General features: G+C 34.3%; 1 protein-coding gene across 1 annotated transcript in view; it reads left to right on the top strand.

Annotated features, from left to right (window-relative positions):
* The window catches only part of LOC123696832 (lysine-specific histone demethylase 1A), a 315499-nt gene that overhangs the window by 4790 nt on the left and 287392 nt on the right, over positions 1-23317 (top strand). Inside the window, exon 10 of the mRNA XM_045643207.1 lies at positions 147-295. Within this exon, the coding sequence (XP_045499163.1) occupies positions 147-295 (149 nt within the window). The remainder of the gene's footprint in view (positions 1-146; positions 296-23317) is intronic.

Here is a 23317-nt window from a genome sequence, read left to right on the forward strand (position 1 = left end):
AAGGTTAAAATTGTTAGCGAATATTACAAAGATTCTATGGAACTGTAGAAAAAAAAAACCCCACCTATCTTCGATACTACAGAACTAAAAGACTTAACTAGTTAAATTGTTATTGTTTCCTGTAAAAAATATTGATTATTCCACAGTTCAGTGTATCTATCGGTCCGCGATCGCCAAATACTCGACTGGCATTTCGCTAATTTGGAATTCGCAAACGCAACGCCGCTCGGGAACTTATCGCTCAAGCACTGGGACCAGGACGACGACTTCGAGTTCACTGGGAACCATTTGACAGGTAAATTTAGTAGTTAAATGAAAAAAAAAAATGTGTGCGTGTACTAGTGTACACACGTAAGAAGTGAAACTTCTTTATTTTTCAATAAATAATTTACTATATGCAACTTTACAGAAATATGTGGAATCACGCGTGGTAGGGATAAGAAAAAGATGGCGTGTGACGGAAAAATGTCACGCGTAACGAAAAAATGTTACACAAATTTTTTTTCCAACTCCGATAAAGAAGTTTCACTTCAAAAACGTGCAAGAAACCCGGTAAAATCGGATCCAACAGAATTGTTCGTACACTGTGGTAACATAAATATTAAAATGCACAAATATGAAATAATTTTCACTTTTCATGATTACTTATTAGTTATTACTTATCTTTTTGTATAAAAAAGCAAACAATTACGTTTGGAATAAATATGTATTATAAAAAATATTAAAATTAAATGTTATACAAGATTATTAAACTGTGCATGAATATGTCAGTTTTAATTATTTTTTTTTTAACTTAAACTAATTTATACTTTTCGTTAAAACGCGAAATACAAAAATGATCACATCACTATATGGTACATTTAAAGGCCACACTCATAACACAGTAAAGGTTACGCGAGAGTGTAATTGAGCTATAAATCATAGTCAAACATGTCGATATAAATATAAATTTATAAAGAATAGAAAAAATTCGATCACGAGGCGGGACTTGAACCCGCATCCTTCGCGCCATTCCGGGGCGGATGCCTAACCAACTCAGCCACTCGTGACCCGCCTGAGCAATCGAATTTATTCTATCCTTTCAGTTTTATGTGTCTTAAGGGACACACCGCGCGCCATCTATTGCGATGATTTAACAACCATCTCAACCAATATGAAGCACTTTTCAGTGAATACAATATTGTAACGATGGAACACGACCTTTTCTTGAATTTATATTTTTGGTTTTTTATTTATAAATATAAATTTATAAAGAATATATATATTTATAAAGCATTTGAATGCCATAAAAAACCAAAAATATAAATGTCGATATAATATGCTGATTGACAGCGCGGCTAATCGATACAATAAATAGCTATTTGTTTTGAAACTTTAAATTGCCGTACTTTTATATTGCGAAACAAATAGTTTGTAGACTGTAATTTTTGTAAGGAGTTAGGAGATATAATTTTTAAATAGATGTTTTTTTTTTTAATTTATTACTTTATAGTTCAGGATACATCGCCCATTTTTGCAAATGACTACTATCAAGCTGATTTTCCGTTTGTAGCTTTATTTTGATGAGACACCGAATAATTTCGTGTACGAAACTCTCGATTGTGGTAGCTAACAGTGATAACAAGGATAAAATTTTTTGATTTGATGGTTCTCAAATATTTACTACGCAATTTGTAGGACAATATGTCTGTTGAATTATATAAACATTAACTAAGTGAAAACAAAAAAAATCAGCTTGTTAGTAATCATTTATGATGACCTCGTTATCGATACACTTTGGAAAGGGGGACTCTTTGAACCAACCATAGATTTTGTAGGACAAATATTTTTTCGAATAATTTAGGTAATTATCTTGAGATTGAACAAAAAAAAAATTCAGTTAGTAATAAATATTTGAGAACCATCAAATCAAAAATTTTTATCCTTGTTATCTCTGTTAGCTACCACAATCGAGACTTTCGTACACGAAATTATTCGGTGTCTCATCAAAATAAAGCTACAAACGGAAAATTAGCTTGATAGTAGTCACTTGCAAAAATGGGCGATGTATCCTGAACTATTATATGTAAACGTATTTAATTTGAGATGAATTTAAAATCTCACAACCAAAAAACAAGAAAATAAACAAAAAAACTTTTTTTCTAATACTTCCCAACAAAACGCTATCAAAACATTCAATTTAATATATCGTCCGATTTAATTGATGCAAAGAAAACAAAAATAAACGACATAACACAAACAAGCTATTAGTTCAGAAATAAAGTGTATGGTCAGGACACGGGGAGCCGCGGGCCATAACTTCAATTAGACGCGCGTATTCGTTAGCGTTTAGCGAACATTTCCGCACGGATAGGGTTGCCAATAATTATTAGAAAATAACTAAAACGTATTGGAAACTAGAATTATAGGTAGTTTTAAGAGTTAAATTTTTGCATGAACTGTTAGTATCTATAATTCCGTTTTCTTTCACTTCATTACATTTCATAGTTATGTATAATTAAATTAATATTGGTTTTGTAAAAGCATTTTAATAGAACAATGTGCTATTTATTATAGTTTGATCTGAAGCGATGTAATAATTTGATCAAACACAAATAAGTGATGTAGGTACCTATTAAAATTAATTAAATTAGTGCTTTTTTATTTACATACAATTTTAAATCGTTATAATCAATTAGACATTTTGTATAGCTGACAAGTGACAACCCTAATGCCTGCGCGATAGATGCGCCATTGTGTCACTTACAAAAGTCACAACGAATAGAAATAGTTACCCTAAAAGGGAAAGCTCACCTCTGTATCTTATTTGTTTTCACTTGAACGTCCTCTTGTTCCCAACCATATACGATTTTAGTACACTTTTGTTTGAAATTTATGATCTGTGGTTAAAGTTTGAATAGAAAGTTCATTCAGTTATCTAAAAATTGCCGGTAGCACTGTTACAATCGATTTCGCATTTCATAATCATTCCATGTGATATGGTCTACGTGTGTTGCGTACAACTATTTCTTTTTTGAAATAGACACTTGATCATAGATTCCCATTTGATATTCATGTACAGTACCGTAATCGGAACTGACTGATATTCTCGGGTTTTATTTCCTCTGACATAACATGATTTTTCGCGAATCTAAGCCAATTTATGTGCGGTCAATGTAACGCCCGAAGCGACCCCGTTATGGATGTGGAATTTTCGAGTTAGTGTGAGCGATCTTACGAGGATAGCGGTTCGACCCGGGGCGATTGTTCGTGTCAATAATTACCATCATCTCTTCCCTTATTCCATATTTCCATAAATTGCTACCGACTTCTGTGAATTGTCATTACGACCGCTGCAAGAATTACGCGTTTAACAACTTTACACATTATAATTATTCCCTTTCGTAATTAACTAATTTATTTCTTCTCGCTTCTTCGAATTGGCTATTGTTAAATTATATTTATTTGGTTCAAGGAATATTTTATTGCACATTGATGAATGTATGGGAAACTGAATATACAGTTAATTCACGTAAAAGTCGTCTTTTGTTTAAAGATAAACAAGCAATTGCAGAAGTAGTGTGTAAGTATTTGCTCACGACTTGAAAGTGCCTTTCCGGGAAAGTTGTAGTTTATTTGTTTATAGTTATTTTGGGGTCGTGAAATATTTCGTTTGACGGAATATTTAATTCACATTAACGTTTCATTATACGAAATTAAAAGACTGCTATAAAAGGTATTCTGGGTAAAGTTGGTTGCTTTTATAAATTCATAGATGCATCTCGTTTTATGCTACGTCTAATAAAGTATACGAAGGGATGAAGTAAACTTTTGTATTCAAGTGTAGATATGTATCGCGTATTCTTTTGTGGGACGGTGCGTGCGTTGTCGGCCATATTTCTCACCGTTCGCCCGCGAGTGTGGGTAGTTGAAAAATGACATCTTGATTGTTGTGCGTTATGTATGTACATTGTACAGTCGCGTGCAGTTGTGGACGGTGCTCGTACAAATTGAACGATTGTTAGCCGCTCGAGCTATCGTGACTTGTCTCGGAATTATTATATTTACCGGGATAAAGTATTCCGAGTTTATGCAAACGCGTATTTGGTTGCATGATCGTGGTCTATATACGGTGATGCTGTACGGAGAGGTTTACGATTGTGGTGTTGCATATATCTCTTGAGAAAGTTATGTTACAGTCTACGAAATGAAGGGACCATAGAATTTTACGCAGTTAACTTATGGGTTTCGTTTGTTTGTTATATAAATGATACGTTCGAATAGAGTATATAAGTATTTTAAAAATTGATATAATGGAGGATAGTAAAGGTATAGAAAATTCCAATTATATTTGTGTAACATGAGTTATTGTCATATTTAACGTTCACAATTTTCATCAAAAATATTATTCGAAAAAATAGTTTGGTATTTAAAGAATAATTATGTGATATTAACAAAAAGAGCTTAGATAGTTGCTCTAGGTAGAGTTGTGGATATAATAACTACTTCAGTAATCACAGTCACATAAAAGAGTTAAACACAAAGTTTTAGAAAATGTTTATACGTGAATAATTAATATTCACTGATTACATTCTCCAACCGGATAGGCCTCCGCATTCGCCGCATACGATTTCACATAACAAAGATGCAGGCAACATGAATAATAAGATCTGTAAACTTTACGAATGAGATATGGCATCTAAAACGGGTCCCCGAGGTGGCAGTTGCGGCCAAATGATAGTTTTATAGGCAGGCTCGCGGCGGCAACAAGTTTTTGATAAGGCAATGCGTGAGGCAATAATGAATGTGATACAACGGAGCATTTTCTCATTTATCATTCCCTCTATGAATAAAATTTCTCTACATGTTGCCTTTGGCTTATCGGCTGGATAAACAACGATCACAATCTCGCATTTCGAGTCGTGTGTTGGCTACGTTTGTTGATTTCGAATGTTTGTAGTCTTCTAGTACTGGGAGCGAATTTAATTTCTTGTGTTTCTTTATGGCTTACGCGAGCTTTATACTCACTATTTTGTTCTTATCATTAACAAGGTCTGCTTTGCGTGTAAACATGCTCAATTAATTCCGATTAGTGCTAAGTATTAGCGAAACAGCACTAAAGGACTTCATTTATTCTGTTTAATAATGTCTATTTGTTCGTATAGGGTAATAATGTTCTTACAAATAGCATTATCATAAGAATATCTTAATGTCGAAAAAATATGGTATGAAGTTATCAAATAATTAATAATTAATATTCATCAATAAGAATACATATTCTTATACTAACTGATTAAATTTGTGTAGGCATTGGTAAATTAATGCATAAATTAAATAGTACCTACCTAAATCCTGTGTAACACACCTGTACTTAGATGTAAAAAATTAAATCATAGCATCTTACGGTCATCATTTACAATGGTATTCATATGTGACATTTGATTTAGGTTGGTAAGGACATCCACAATGTGAGGTGTGTAGGTGAAATTAAATTTAATCGCCGTTGTTATTGAAGATGGCATTTTGATAACAGCTATAATAGGTGATAAAAAACAACAATTGTTATTTAGGCTGGTTGCAGAGCTTGACCGACCGTCAGTGCGTACCGTCGGTCCTGACGATACGCATCAACAATTGTATGACTATGACACTAATGCGCATGACAATACGCGTGCGTATGGTCGGTCTAGCTATGAAAGGTTTTATGAATTTCCATACATATGACAAGCGCGACTGACGTACGCACTGACGGTCGGTCAAGCTCTGCAACCAGCTTAGAACATTGTTCATTTGACATAGAGGGTATATAATCCCCATCAATTTGGTGATTTTTTTAACAGTTAAGAAGTGATATACGCTAACATTATCTGTCCCTTAAACCTATTTTATCATCGGTAGGTTTTAATTAACATAAGCTATATAATTATCATTTGAAAATGATATTCAAATGTGACATTTGACGTTGTTTGGTACTGTTGAGGACATCAATTGCGACCGTAGGCACTGGGCGTGGATGAATAAGCGATAAGGCGACGAATGGCTCTATTAAAGCCGCATTGTTCCCTGATCGCTCACGTTGCGCAAGCGCATTGTTCGCGCACGCCTTTCACGAGGCTAGCCTCTGCTGTACCGCTACATGGTATATCGATGGAAGTATACACGTGTGAAGCAATGTAATGTGACGTCATTAACTCCTGTAATTGCAAGCTGAGTTTTTAGTCGTTAGGAAATATGGCAAAGAAAATGTGCCGGTTTTATGGGGGCTAGATGACGGCTAGCATGGTTATTCATGACTTATATGTTAACGATGTACTGAAATTTATGTGTTGGTGCTATCTATCCATATGATTGCGATATAAATAAGTGATTAAAGATAATTTTTAATGTAATTTACACATCTTGTTGTTCCCCGACGAGTACAATATGGAGGTCTTCAAGAAAAGAGTGAACAGGTACCTTCTAGGAAAGCGCGCTCCATCTTAGGCCACATCTCAGCTTCCCATCAGGCGAGATAATGGTCAAGTGCTTTCCTATCGATCAATAAAAAAATAAAAAAAATCTTCCATGGATACCTTTTCTATGCATCATATTTACTATAAGCAACAAAGGACGTCAGACGTGTTTAAGATTACTCTTGATAAAGTCACTAACAAACTGTCTTGAAAATCTACAGTTATTCAGAACAAATCGTGGTCAAATTGGGACACGAAGTAACCGGAGAAGATATATTATAAACATCGAACAGTCCGTAACGAAACCTTAACAAGGTACTAAAAGCTTGAAAACGTTTTATAACAAAGCACCTGATTATGGGACATGCATTTCGATTATGCTCTCTTGGTAATGGATCGAAAGCAACGGTCGACGCTGCGAGCGGCGCTCACTGTAAAACACTAGTTCACATTAATGGCACCTCTAAGAGTGCGTAAAGAGGTAGTGGCAAATTGCCAAGTCTCGTACGTTTAGTCGGACGTAAATTAGAGATAGGTATCTCGTGTCCACGGAGCTTCGCTAGTAATTTATCAGTATTGTTAGTAGAAATCTTTGTCTCGCCCGCAAGGACAGTTGTTAGCGGCGAAACGGTTTAGTAACTAGTCCATCGCGATAGGTCGGCTGCTGTTTGTGGTGACTCGTAACTAAGGAGAATTTATGTGGTGCGATGTATCCATAGCTGGCATTTAGTGCGTGTAATTGACAAGCAAGGAAATACCATTCAGTGCTCGCTTAACGAGTGCTTTATGATTCAAACTTATATAAACTCTTGCTACATTTGATATTGCATTGCGTTTGAGAATACATTTCAAAACAGCTTCATTTTCTATTTGCACTTTGTTATTTTACGTAAACATAGAAATAAATGTAATATTTTATGATAAGCGAATGCATATACCGTTTTTTATTAAATTATTCCGCCCAAGTTAGTTTAATATCCTTAACGCGGTAAACGAAACCCTCCTAATTCCATTTACCTCTAAGCTTTAACCCCATTGTATATTTCTATTCGATTTTCCCACTAGCCCATTAAATTCATAAAATAGTTTCGCAAAATTTAGAGTATGAGAGGGACGAATACGAATTTAATTTTAACTTGATAATCGCACTCATTCAAATTTTGATTATTCCACGCTAGTTCATTGGGCCTTCGCTTTAACTTTTCGTTCATTGTTAAAGTTGTAATCCTCTTTGTGAACCGTAATTGAATTCACTGTTATGCTAATACTCTGATTTCCCATCTTATTTCGTTAATAGAGGTCTGTGGTAAACCAATTAAAGGGAGGCTTTGAGGATTACACAACTTCTGTGTGTTCGGATAGTTACTTCCAGGGTGGCTGCGATTCTACGGCAATTTGGAACCTTTTTAAAAAATTGGATGTTAGCTACGTAAATAAAAGAAAGCCATGCTTTTGGGTTGTGCGTAAATTAAGGATAAGAAGACCTCTATTTGTAACATTACTTATTATGTTGAGTGTTAATATGTACCCTACTGTAAATTGTTTATTCGATTATATTTCTATGTTATAACTTAAGTTCACAATTTGGCAATTTTAAATTGGATGGTACTTTCACGATTCACGGTGCGTTAAATAACAAATGAAACATTTAACAATTCGCAGACGATCGGAAAGCGCAAATGTTAAAGGGCACTTCATGACACTGAATTATTTTAGGTGAGATTCGTTGAGATTTGAGTGTACTCGAGTGGAGACTGAACGGCTCTGGAGTCGGGGTGCAACGCGTTTGTCGCTTTATTGCGCATACTAGGGGGCTTAGCATTCCGCCTGTACTCGGGTGTCTAATAGCATCGTATTGCGGTTTTATAAACGCTGTTGCGACCTGTATTACATTCCGTAGACATCCTGCGATGTCGTCTTGTTGAATTTATTACGCTCAACAATACACCGAGTTTGAAAGCGATGCAAATGCGCGTACGTCGCCGGTACATATTAAATTCTTATGAGTGGATTCCTGTTTATTAATATCTGTCGTGTATTGTTCTTGCAGGCTCATTTGTTATATTTCTTTTATGATAATGTCGTCAGTGATACAGTTGCGGTAAACTCCTTACAAGTTGCTGAGCCTTAAGTTTAGTTAAAGGAAGTTGTACGTCGGCGTTTTAAGTTCTGAATACGTTGTAAATATAAAAAAAATGAATTTAATAAGACAATAATAAATATTGTACGTTCAATTTGAGACCAAAGCAACTAAAGTAAATTCTTGGTTCCAAACTACGCCATTTCACATTACGACTCTAATCTGATGGAAAGGTATATTTCAGAGAGCCGTCACAATCGTCGCTCGATTTTTCTAGAAAATTCTAGATTTGCGTAGCCGGCATGTGTTAGCAACGGTGGCACGGTCGGGAAATTCCGCGGCATGCGACGATAACCGCTCTAGCGTAATTCTCATGCCTCCGCTGGCTTTGTCCAAATCTACCGCAGTTTTCACTTGGATCGAACGTTTTATTTCCTCTCCTTGACAATGAAATTTGGTTGAAAATTTTGGTTCTTCTGTTCAAAGTTGCATAGATAGTATGACACGGTTTTGTTTCGGATTAAATATAGGCTATAATTAGGGACTAATTTATTTAATATCTTATAATAAAAAAATCGATTATAAAAGAGCATGTACTTATTGAATTTTAAATGTAAAAAAATAACTTTTATATATGTTTATTATAACAAAAATAAGTCAAAGCGATGTAGAAAGTGGTTTGTAGCACATCTACGTGAGAATGTTACCTTTAAACCACGGAAAAATATCTACTCTTGATGCTTTTCCTTATACATCTCAGAGCAACAAATGCTTCTAAAGACCATCAAAATCCACTCAGACCATTGATAAGCATTCAGGTCAAAAAAGGTTAGCTACTCTCTTATACGTATACGAGAGATTGAAAGCGGTTAGATTCATTCGTGCTAAAACGAGCAGATGTCGCCAATTCCGTAAAATGAAATACGTTAGCGCGTCTGACGTCATTTTACTTTTTTGTCGCACCGCCTGTGAAAAGCCATTTATCAAGTTTTTATGGTAACACTTGTTTTAATTTATGCTTACACTAACTTCCGAGCTGCTATCTCCGACCTCATTTGCAGTCGCTGTCGCTGTTTATATAGAGCGCTGAAAGATACAGTTTAAAATTGTATTTGTATTAAAATGTTTTGTTCCATTTTGTTTTGAGAGATGTATGAATATTTAATGTTTACGGAAATATTTTATTTTCATTTTATTATATTTGTTTACGTTGTGGGTTTATAACATGTAACTTATTTGTTATGATGGATCATGGAATACGTATTTAAACATACTGTAATTGAAACAAAATTGAGACTCGTCAAATTGATTTCGGAGGTTGATGTTAATGTTTATTAAGTATTTGAGTGCACATTTATTTAACGTGATAGTAATTTAATAAAATGCAAAGCTTTATTATTAATAGCATCATCAAATAGGAAAAATAGATATACCTACAATTTGCCTAAATGGCGGAAGCTAAAGATAGATAAAGGTATTTCAATGTAACATAGCTTCTTTCAATTGTTTAATCCGACAGAAGTTGGGGCGGGATAATTGAATAAAGCAATATTTTTGTGTGCCCCCGCTTATAACTATTATAAATGACCCTTTAAAATTTATCTTTGCAGTTAATTGAAAACGTACAGCAAATAAGTCTCCTTTTATTTTAAACGTAATTAATGATGCTATTACGGCTGCTACTCGTAATGTCAAGTTGATATTAAATAAAATATACCCAGTGCGGAACTTTAATTAAAGCGGGGAGTTTCGCCACATACTTTAAAATCAAGATAGCGCGTAAATTGCAAGTGATAATTAATCTCGCATCAAATGTGAACTTGAGCAATTTGAATTTAGTACGAAAAAGTACGCGAGCGAATTTGTCTCCATTTATCGCGATCAAGGCGGCAAATCAAAGAGACATTTGAAATGTAGCGAGTGGTAGTTGGAGCATTTGGTAGACGGGCTAACCGCGCGCCATACGACAAATCTCGCTTATATTAAATTTCACGTTCAGTCTCGTGACCACTACACTTTCAAGTGGCAAAGTTTTAATCCTGTCCCGAGTTACAGTCGTATTTTCTATGTAGTATTGCATTTTCTTTATAATGCTCACGAAGTTTGGCAGTTCGGTTAATTGGGAATCATGTAGGTTAAAATTAAACTAGAACGTTGAAGTTTGTAGTGCTCCGCATTTTGTTGGAGTGGTTAAGAAAATTGCTGCTCATAATAGAAAGCGGTACAGTCTTAATGCCATTTAGGAAATGTGAATTTTAAATGTTTTGCTTAAAGTTTGTTTTAGGTGGCGAAATATTATATTTTGTTATTTACTTTGACTCTAAATGTATTTGTATTGCATTATGCTTATCCTATACTATATTATTTACGTAGGCATTTTATTTTGAACATTGTCAACCGTGCTGAATCATAAAACATTCTCGCTTTACATAATCAAAATTAAAAAATAATAATATTCGAATTGTAAAAACAGCTCATCATATTTCGCAGCTATTAATCGTGTGGGGAGCAAAGAAAAAAGCGCCTCATTACCATTTCATTTCGCAGCATCTGTGAATCGCTTTCCCTGAGCTATAGAAACTGTGTTCCTGCGGATGTGGCTGCCCTGCGGCTCGGCCGTTTTCACATTTTAACGCCTCGTATAATGAGCTCCTGATGGAACTAAACTGACGGAGAAGTAATTGTTCGTTTATTACGTTCTATCTAGTCAACGATCCACAGCTGCGTGTTTGATAAATGCTTTATCAGATTATTTTTTAATTGTGTTCTTTTAAAACCTTTATTGAATTATTTTGTTATGAATTGCCTTTGAATCATGATGCTTTACAGATATTAACTTCAATAAAATGTTTGAATAACGAGTCAACTTTACTTGTACTGTACTCGGTGACTATAACTTACATACACTATAAAAACTGCAGCATGTCCGTAAATTGTCGAAAACTTCGAGGCAGACTTTTATAACGCATAACGACGTAGCGACGAGGCCCGTACGTGTACATTATTAAATCGAGAAAAAACTCGAAATTCATTTGGACATATCGTAAAAGTGCCATCGCTTGTACCGCTCTCCACCCGTCTCTCTAAAATATGTAGCAATAAAAGCGGTTCGGACAATATCCGGCAATGTTAGGATACGTTTATTGTTTGGGCCTCGTGTTGTGGCCGATGCGCTGTAACAAATCTCCTTCCTCGGACCTTCATAAAGCTCTAAGTATTCGCCTTGTTTACGCGATTTTGGACAGGCCTTTTTTAATGCGGTCAAACGGGAGAGACATAAAGTATATTAAACAAAAAGAATTAGGGTTTTTTTGCTTAATGTAAATAACGAAAGCTGGATTTAATATGTTATATTCTAGTCATTATAAATGTCTGTGTATAATATCAAAGTAATAACTTTGAGATGTATACGTCTGAAAAGATATATGATAGGTAGATATGTGAGATGCTAATTGGAAAACTTGTTAATGGAATCAGTATGAAAATTAATTAATACTATCTATGAGACATATTATGTGAAGCGCAACTTTAATGAACAAGTCGAGTAATTATTTCAAAAAACCAAGAGAAAAGTAAACCAGTAGAGCTCTAATTAAATTTAGCCCTTTTTATTAAAAAGATAAGCCTTTAAAGGGGATGTTGTAGGGATTTATTAACCTATGGCTTCAGGCTGCATTGTGATGTCCTGAAATTTAGATTACAATTTTTAAAATTAAATTTAATTATAATATATTACAATAGATTTTGATCTAGTTGCCAATTAAAATTTCTAATAGACTATAAATAGTCACTTTCAAACTACAAAAAATGATCTTGTATCACGCTTTTTATCACACCCCGTGATTTATTCGAAAACTTGCGTCCATTTTTTCCAACTGCAGCGAAGTTAAGGCTAGGAGATAAATAAAGACATCAGCTAATGAGTTAAGCACAATCCTTTGTCCGGTTGATAAAACTGCTTGAGAGTTGAGACGTTAGGACGGGGTTGGACTACGGTCATTTGTACTTATTACCTCTTCTTATTTATCAACGATAAGCGCTCGTATGCGGCGCATCGTCTCTGCAGTCCGAACTCATTAGTTGGTGCTGATAATGATACCCCTTAATTACTTAACTATCGCTAGACACATTTATGTGGTTAGTATTGAAATATTTATCGATATGTCTGTAGGCAAGTCAAATTCCTAAATTTAAGGTTGTAGACATAATATGTTTCTGGATTGTTCCTTTAACGTTTACGGAACGTGGACAATCGATAAACATACTAAAATTTGCTATATTCAACGATAAGTGATATTATACACTGAATTGTAATTGGATGCTTTAATTAAAATTTAGATAAATTGTTTTATAAAAGTAACAAACATAATATTACATTTGGTCCTTTCCTTATTAAAATCACATTGAATTAAGCTTGATAAAGGAAAGAATAAGGAACTTTGTTGTAATAAGTCAGCGGAGAGCAACACGAGTTTCAACTTAGCTAAAGTCGTTTCCTACCTCGGAAGAATAGAATTATAAGGGATGGGGACCAACGTTTGTAAGCGCATTATTGCAAGACGCGAACGCCCGCAGAATATACAATGTCTATGCATAAAAATAAAGGCGGATTTTGACCGTCTAACCTAGTTTCTTTGTCATTATTTCATAGCAGTTTCTTCTATGTTATCACTGCTTGTCTGATTGTCATAAATATTCACTGAGATATTCAAACAGAGCCGAAACAGAGAGAGTTGAGCAAAGCTAAGGATTACCTTTGTGTGCCCGAATTTGAATGACGAACTGAAGTTTTGGCACGAATCACCAAATTCACAGCGAAATTACAGTAAAGCATCTGGTAATTTAACTGAGGTTTCGTCATGCGAATATAATGATCGAATTTATCATTAATGCAATTCCATTAATGTAAAACATGGTGTTGGAATTTAGAAATCGAACCACATTCATATTCAAATGTCTGCAATCGGATGAATTAATTCATTAGTTTAATAATGAAACTGTATCAGTCTGCCAGATTAGCAAATGTAACGTTCTGGTTGACAGGCGGGAACGCCCGGGTATGCAAATTTGGACGTCTAATGCATCCCGCCTATAAGCGGGCCTACGCACGCGACGCGACTCGATGAATATTAACAACGTGACATTGCTTTGACGATTATTACTGACATGCATACTTTCATATCGTGCTAGAGAAGTTCTTTGTCCGCATCAGTTTTGGGTTTTATTCCTTAGGCACTTCTATTTCAATTTTACATTTGCTACCTACTGGTAGTCTTATATTTCGCCACAAACTTAATTTCTTTGATTACGTATATTTTGTTGTAATTGTCATCACATCTCGTAATTAAGGGTTTCAAATGTTCCCAAAAATCAAACATTGGATAATTCAATTTGCACAATTTTTTCCTCATGGTAATTTTAATGTGTCAGCGATACCTATTAGGTACTCTCCTTTAAAATTAATTCACGGTCATTCTGATAAAAGCTTCAAAATACAATAAAACCATAGGAATTCCAACAAACATTCAAGCATGGTAAAATAGATAATCAGATAAGTTTATTAGGCCTTAGATTAATATATATGATCTTTATCTCATTTTGAACAACGTGTAGCGATCGATCACAAGCCTAAGCCAAGCCGATTAGTTAGGCCCTTACGTTAATTAAATGCTTTGTCAACTTCGATATTAAATATGTACGCTAAAACAACGCTTGAAACAGATCAATGATGAACAAAAACTTTGTTATATGCATCACGATGAGGTTTTTTGATTATTATCATACGTTTGTAATGTTAAAATATCGTACAGTTTTTGCCGCAATTGAAAACAAATGAAATTAATGCAAAGGGCAATGATCAACTAGAATGCATTTGGTATCTCGCATCCTGTCCATAAGCTATTGATTTCAATTAATATATCAAAGTTGCATATTAAGTCATAAATACATTAATCCTTATATCGTGAATCACAGCTTGAGCAAAATATAGTGTTCATTGTAACGTCACACTATTAGATCACATCTCGTAACTTTCTCCTTTGTGCCAGTGATTGACGTTCGCCCGTAATAGTGACCCATCAAGCGATTGAATAAAGCCTCTCAGACTGAGCTAAAGATCGCGCAACTGAGGGACACGAAGTGTTTGACATTCAACGGTTATGTCATGTTGTGTGGTTTGCTTTCTCTCTTTGTGGCATGCTTAGGTCTCATAGAGCAGTGGTTTAACAATTATTGTGCTAGTCAAATACACGATCTTTTGCGGCTTTTTTTCGCTTTCTTTAACTTCTTTGACATTTACATAAAGGCTGTGTCAGTTGGTTGGCTTTATGTAAATATCCTAGATGTGTGTATTTTCTTCACACATATCGAACCTTGACTTGATAATGATCTTTTAATCTAATTAATTCTATCGAATTTTAATCAGCAATCTGAAAAATAAAGATTGTATAATGTATATGAGAAAATAAAACACGCCCGATTCGGATTGAGTTATAAAACGTGTACCCTTTCCTGAGGGGACGATCATAAATCGGTTGTCTATTGGGGACGTGAGTGTCGTGTCCGAGGTTCAGACGGACATATCGTGACATGTATACGGCTATTAGGAGACTAATTTATAAATAGACAATAATCTCTACATATCCTTGGCGATAACGTCCTGTTGACATGGGCCGAGTTTTATATTTACAAGTCGGGTTTATTTGCTGATTTTCTAGATGCGTACTGTTGCGTGCTTTTTTGCTCTCTAACATTTTTTTTTGTTGTCTATACGACATGTATTTTTTTTTCATTTGCAAATCCAATTTTTATTTAGAATAATGACGTAGCTAGTAGTTTTTCTTATAAAGCTTTTCAATGTTTTTAAGATGGGTGTGATTCTTACTAAATCATGTTCGAACAGGCTCAAAACACGATTTTTATTCTTGTTATCTTTGTATCGTAAACTATCAAGATGATAATGAGATACAGCGTGGAAAAAATTCCAAATACTCGTATGTGACTATAAGCTCAGGTTATTGTGAGGCGTAGCGAATCGCTTAAACTGTAGGAAAGTAATATTTTTATATCCACCTATTTACCATTTTCGGCTGATTTAGTGCCGCGTTTGCATAATCTAACAAGCCTTGTCAATTACTAACACCATATATAAGGTTAATCGAATTTTCGCGTCCGCACCTACTTTACGGCTTACAAGATTGATCCTAATGTTAGATTAGAATCGCTATTATGAATTTAAATAATGAGCGGTGTAATGAATGGGTTTGAATATTTATTTTTCATAGTGATGGTTTAGATTTTTTATCGGGTTCATTGTTCTTGTTATTGCAATACGTTATTTCATCGAGGTCAACCACTCCCACTGCTTCGTGCTCCATACTCGAGTCTGCTGGTTAGCTAGTTAAATATGGAGTATGCTAGCGATTTAATAATTACGTGAACGTTTATGAGTCGTGGTTTATCAAAAGTTCACTCAGTATTGGGTTGTGCTTAATAAGTGCGGCGGCAACAAACAACATGAATCATTTTAATAGTATACATTATGCTTGATTTTTATAGCGGTCCAAAGCAATGTGAACGCTGAATTGTTTTGTTGCTATAAAAATGTAATAATATTTTTATATTAGTGAATCAAATAGAAGGCACATTTAGTCTTGCGATGTAATGATATTGAAACATCGATAAAATAAAATAGTCTCTGTAAGGAAGGTATTAGTGATAACCTGTCACATCCGGCCAGCGATTTGCCCCGAGATTTCGCTTCGAGCGAAAGGAAACATGCGATTCTGTCTGGAGTATTTTGCGTGTGATTGTTACCGGTCTTTATAGAGGGAATATATTATTTGATACCATTGAGATTCAAGTTACATAAGAACCTAATTTTGTTTGGGTTTTTAAGCTTATGTGTATGTACAGCGTACGAAATTGTTACCTTGTTCTTTTCGTTAACAGGTTGTATAATTGTTTAAATTTTTACAGGTTGTATAAATTTAAAATTTTTACTTGTATCTCACAAGCGATAATTTCTTTAAATATTATGTTTTACGTTCATAAACAATAACAAATATATCGACTTAAAGCTCATTCTATTTAATCACCATATCAAGCGATGTAAATCTCGTGTGCAAGAGTCACATTCTAGCCGATGCTACAGCGCAATCCTTCACTTGGACGGGTGCCTGTTAAGTAAACAGTGTTCTCGAGTTCCCTAGGAAGTATCGGACGAAGGCGTAGATCACGCATTAAGACGTAGCTCGTAGATACAAAGCAATGCATCACGGTCACCTGATCGTGCCGAGCTATCCTGCGCTCTCGACCACCGAATATTAATAGCCTTATATATCTCTCGAGAGAGTTTCGACGACACGAATTCCTCGTGGATTAATGTATGAGATGATATGCGAGTTCATGCTTAGAACGAGTTTGATGTTTACATGTCGTTGCTATCTTATACACGCTGTTGTGAGAGTTATTGAGCTCATTAGCTACAAATTATAAATCTATACCGTTTATCTACCAATTTTGTGTACAGTGCCACGATGAAATCATTTAACGATAATAATTCGTAATATAAACTTTTACGATACAAATAAAGTTTTAGATTTAAATGATTAAGATTGGGATGTCTCGGTGAAGTGTGATATAAAAACCTAGTTTTATTTTTCTTGAAACAACACGACATGTCGCTTTCAAATTATTTTATTTTTATAAGAGTATGGTCACATAAGGTTTTATAAAAAAGCTTTTTGTCGTCCAGCTTATGTTTTTTATTATACTTATTATTATGGAATTTTTGATACCGACGTTTTTTCTGAATATAACCTTTAAGAAATGATATGTTTTTTTATAGCATGTAACAAATATTAGGCCTTTTACGTCCATAAAAGCTTATATTCGGGGAAAATACGTAAGGAATAACCCTAAAGAGTGAAAGCTTTTAATTTTCCTTTAAAAAAGATGTATTCAGCAATTAAAAATCGGAGAACCAAAAGATGGTGGTTGAGTTGATAGTTTTAGATGGGGTGAAATAATATTATTTATTATATTGCTTACTGTAACTCCACTTTGAATTAAAGTTTAGCCATATCACATTGTACAGTAGGCCTGTATAAAGCGCATTAACTAACAAACAAAATGATGAACAAAGCCGTTTACTTAAATTTGCGGTGGTCCATATACAGTGTCCGCGGTTACGCACGTTAATGAATACGAGTTAATTAAACAGCATTAGCCGAACGCCGGCGCCTGCACACGACGAGCGATCGCCGATAGCCGGCCACTTCGTTAGCGAATCACGAATAGATAGCTGGCTCGATTTGATAGTGTAATCGTACATGTGGATTATCTGATATGTTTTTAATTGTGTCCCCAAATGTCAGGTGTATGGGTGTTCGTTTGGGATACGTATAATGTACTAGCTTACCGCCCGCGGCTTCGTCCGCTTTGTCTAAAACCTAATAATTTATATACTAAAACCTTCCTCTTGAATCAGTCTTATCTATTAAAAAAACCGCATCAAAATCTGTTGCGAAGTTTTAAAGCTTCGTCCACTTTGTCTAAAACCTAATAAATTATATACTAAAACCTTCCTCTTGAATCAGTCTATCTATTAAAAAAACCGCATCAAAATCTGTTGCGAAGTTTTAAAGATTTAAGCATACAAAGGGACATAGGGACAGAGAAAGCGACTTTGTTTTATACTATGTAGTGATATTTATAAAGCAATTGAATGCCATAAAACCAAAAATATCAAATGCAATCTTCGTGTTTTGTGAATTTTCACCATCATGCGTTCCCACAAAAGGTAAGTTGTTACTTACAGGTATTTATTGAAATGAAATGAAATGAATGATTCTTTTATTATTTTGAGGTGCATTGGGAACAGAAGTTTTTGATAAAATTTTATTTGTAAGTAGCTTTTTTTATAGATTTACAGTTAACTTTTGATTTTTTTATTCAATGCTAATAAAATTATATCGCCTTTGGAAGACGATTTCTGCTGATATTTTTACTACACCACTTGAAAATTGATGATGATTGATGATGATTGATGATTTGATGATAAAGACAGTAGCAGCGAGGATTAAGTGGAAATTAGTAATCATCCGCTTCGTCAATTTTTGACTGAAGTTAATGTCCAACGTCCAATGGTTCAATCATTGGAAGTATCTCGGGAAATTTTGGAGGATATTTTTCAGGAAGGAGAGGAGGGGCAGCCAACCACATATCAAACTACTACGTTTTAGTACCGAAAAAAATGTTATTGCCAAATGAAACGTAAATTTTGCACTCACAACTTTACAAGTAATGTTTTTATTTTGACTTTGCGGTTATCTGATTATAATATTTATCGTTATGGCTATCGACGTACCGACCGTACTGGGATCAGAGTAGGTACATGATATACAGTTCATCATCCAGGATTGCTTAGAGCATTTTCACACTGAAAAAGATGTTTTCTTTGAATCGTAGTTGGCTATCGACGTACCGACCGTACTGGGATCAGAGTAGGTACATGATATACAGTTCATCATCCAGGATTGCTTAGAGCATTTTCACACTGAAAAAGATGTTTTCTTTGAATCGTAGTTGCTTCATTTATTTATTTTTAATCATTTTAAATAATATGTTTTATATTTTATAAATATATCATTTTCATTATTTAAGTAGATAAAATAAATTATGTAACGGTTTTATAAGAAAACACATTATATTTGTTAGGCGACGGTGATTTCTTCCAGGCAAAAGAAATCATCTTCAGGATGGAATCATCCTGGATCATCTTCAGAATCATCTTCTGAATCATCTTCAGAATCATCGAATCATCAAAGATAGTCATCGTGTTTTTAGTAAAGTTACTATGTAAACTAACGTAATTTAATACTTAGGTACATATTCTATAATGGTGTGCTCAAACTGTTAATCTACATTTAATTTAGATTATTATTTGATACTAAGTAATGTAGAATTTAAACCACATTCATGTTTTCTTCAGATTTTAAGATTTTCTTATCAGAGTGTTCAATTTTAATGTAGTTAAATTTTATAAGAGACAATAATTAAGAAAATTTTAAAATAAAGTGTCACGTATTTTTTTTAAACAACGAATGACGAAAAACGACCTAATCGCGGACGAAGTCGCGGGCAACAGCTAGTTTAAACATGAGTCTTTAGATTGTACGCTGTCGTAATACACGGAATACGTAAGAAAAATAAAGGTTCACAGCTCCTCCCCCGTAGATGATAGCTTGATAATATGTAGCCTATAGCCTCACCCGACCTGTTAGTAATATTCATGCAAAATTTGAAGTCAATCTATGCAGTACTTTTCGAGATTAGCTCGGACAAACATACAGACAAACAGACAAACAGACAAACAGACAAACAGACAAAAATTCTAAAAACTATGTTTTTGGCTTCTATATCGATTATAGATCACGGCCCAGGTATTCTTTTAAAAAAATATTCAATGTACAGTTTTGACTTTCCTACGATTTTATTATATGTATAGATATAGATATGGCATATGCATAGATAAATGTGCAAGTTTCAATGTTTCGTTGTCGTTGTACAAACTACGAATAGTTGAGTTGATATACATACTAGCTGCTCGCATCGACTGTGCCCAGTTAGACGCTTTTTTATGTAAGATTTCCAAATCAAGAAAAATAATATCTCCTCTAATCCAAGCGGAGATAAATCTGATTAACATCATTAAAATAGTTTAACTTTTCGTGAATTATTAGGGTAACTAAAACGACTTTCGTTTATAGATAAGAATGTAGGAGCTTAGGATGTTAATTGGCAGCTCCGGATTTCGCTATTATAAATTCACAATTATTTCGCTTCTAGTAAATAACTTGATATTAATTCATTAAATAACAAAACCGTCATGAGCACCTTACTGTCCTTTGCTAATTTAATTTATTATAAAAGCGGCTTTATCGTTCCTACGTATGAGAAAGGAAACCCGGCTTCCAACATAGAAGCTTGGGTTTTACTTATAAGCTTATAAGCTCATAGGAAGATAGGCGATACTAATGCTACTATATAAAATGTTATCATACCGGGCCGTGCTATCAGCGCTTCGCGTCTACATCGAGCACAATTTGTGGGTATCCAAGTGGCTTCGGGCTATACCGTTTCGTACATTAATGTCTTATTAACTGTTCTTTATGGGCCAGACAGCGTATACTTTAATACTTATAAGTGATTTATTTGTATAAGATTTCGTTTAGTTAGCGAACGTGCTGCATACTGTCTGAAACGATTGTATGTTCCACCTTCGTAATTACTCTATGTGCAGTATTTCAACTACATAATAATTAAAGGACGTGTTGATGTTCGCTACACATTGCGGTTGTGAGAAAAGCAATAAGCAGTTAATTTGGTTCATTTTCTTCATAACAGCTATGGAAATTATTCAATTAATTGATTAATAAATTTAATTTAAAGCTGGTAAAGAATGAAGACTTCATAGGTAAATGAGTTTCTTAAAGCATTGACGAGAACAGATAGCATACGATAGAGAGGTATCATCATGTTAAATTAATATTTCAGCGATACTCATATTTTATATTAAAGTAAAGTAAATAAAGTGTAAAGTTCAAAAGTTGCGTTGAAATCAGCGTCACTCGGAATGTTCGTAATAATTTGCCATCTCTAAATCAAGTAGCGGAATGATGTCGCCGAAGCAATCTAAAAGTTTCCCGCGAATCGCGAACTAAGTTAATAATAACAGTAGTTGAACTTAATGGGCGCTCTGATAGACTCCCGATAGCGTCTGCTGGCGAATGATTTAATTATTATTGGAAGTTATAGTAGTTAGCTGCTATCGCGGCAACTAAATACTTTCGTGATTTGTTTTCTTTTGGTTTGCGCTTGGAATTGATGAAAGTTGCGATATGGGGGATTGTTTGAAAAGTAACTTAAATTGCCTTTTAAAAATGGTTTTTTGACTATCCTTATTCAAAAAAGATTATAGTCGGTAAATAATAAGCAAAAGTATACATTTATAACAATGCCATAATTGGCACACGTAGACCTTATTCTACATAAATTAAGAATGAAATGTAAAATAATAAATCCAGGCATATGGTATATCTGATGTAACCATGTATTGTTTCAGGTAAGACGGAGGTACCACTTGGCACTTGGGTAACAGACGACTCGATACACTTTAGTGATGAAATGTTCGTGAGTTGTGCCATTATTAACATTTTAACAACAGCTTTATTGTCTCTTAATAACTTAAAATATTTGCCCTTTCAAAAGGTTACTTATAGATAAGTGGAATAGATAAAGCTTTATGTGTGATGATCACATGTTAGTGTTTTGCATCTTAATAAATATAAGGCGTTTAGGCTATTAGACAATCTATCGTAAGATACGTAAAAAATGAATCTTGGTCAGCGTATGAGTGAGTGTCCAATTTTGATTAGGTTTAGGAGGTTTTTATTACTAAACACGTGATTCTATATTAAAAACGACTTCATCCTAACACTCATTTACATATTAAGGTTATTTATGCTGCCTGTTGCTCTATGTCGATAGAGTAAATAATTAAAATTAATAATAAAATATTGTTTGATCGTGTTCAAGTATATAACATAGAGTGCATAATATTATATACTTGAACATTGAGATGAAATAAAACAATATTTGATTTCATCTACTTTTTTTTCATTATTTTATTGTTACATCTACGAAACTGGAACATTTAACTGCTGAACCATCGGCCATCATGTCTATATACTCGTATATAATGATATAATGAGATGAGAAATTATTTCCGCGAAATGTTTTGTGCTTATGTTTATTCAGGCGCGTAAATTTTCATCGGGAGCGTGGATCGTTCGCGGGAATATCGTCTCTAGTAAAATTATGGAAGCTCGTGCTTTGATGTGATAAGGGCGATCGGTGGCTGCTCTCATTGTGTTGCTCTAATCTGCCGTATCGGACTCGTGTAGGAATGCGAGTTTATTTTAATATTTAATAAACCTTTAGCGATTACGGTCGGTTGGCTCTTTTTTGCGATTCATTATCGTTGCCGTTCACTTCGGTCTTCGCTTGGAGTATTGTTGGTATGATTTTGTGTATAAATACAAAATTAAAAAGAATACTATGAAATGTGCTTGGGTTTTAATGAAATGTGTATTGTAATGAATTTCATGCAAACGTGATGTATTATAGATAAACTTAAATTCATAAATTGGATACAAGTTTATGACACGATTAATACAAACCACTTTACGACTCAATATGCAGTATGTTAAATATAATTGATAGTTTTAAATGTAAAGTAGGCATAAAATGCAATTATCTGCAATAGAGTAAAACCCATAAAATTTGCTCATTACATATTAGATGTCCCTCTCCCACAGACGTAAAACGTAAACCATAAACTGTTAGCTGAATATTTATTGTTATAGCCGAGTATCGTTTATCAAGGAACAGCTCTGCGTAAATATATGTTTATTAAAATTCCCTCGTATAGAATCGCACATTACATAAATCGTAAACATAATTATGGGTTATCACGGGCTCGGCTAGGCTTCGCAGGGCGCCATCAATTTCTTTGAGCTGTTAAATTTGACGCCTGCTTACATAAATCCGAGAGGGTAGAGAACGTGATTTGCGAACAAAAATACTAATCCAGTAGACAATTTATGTTCTAATTGTTTCGTATTTATGAGTTCACCCATTGTTTAAACCCCGCCGATTGAAATTGTTCCGCTATTCCTACTGTTTCGAATAAAATAACGTGACTCCAACATTTATTCGTGACTCATCGTACTTACATTCGGAG

The sequence above is a fragment of the Colias croceus genome, chromosome 13 (genome assembly GCF_905220415.1).
Source record: "Colias croceus chromosome 13, ilColCroc2.1".
Classification (NCBI taxonomy): domain Eukaryota; kingdom Metazoa; phylum Arthropoda; class Insecta; order Lepidoptera; family Pieridae; genus Colias; species Colias croceus.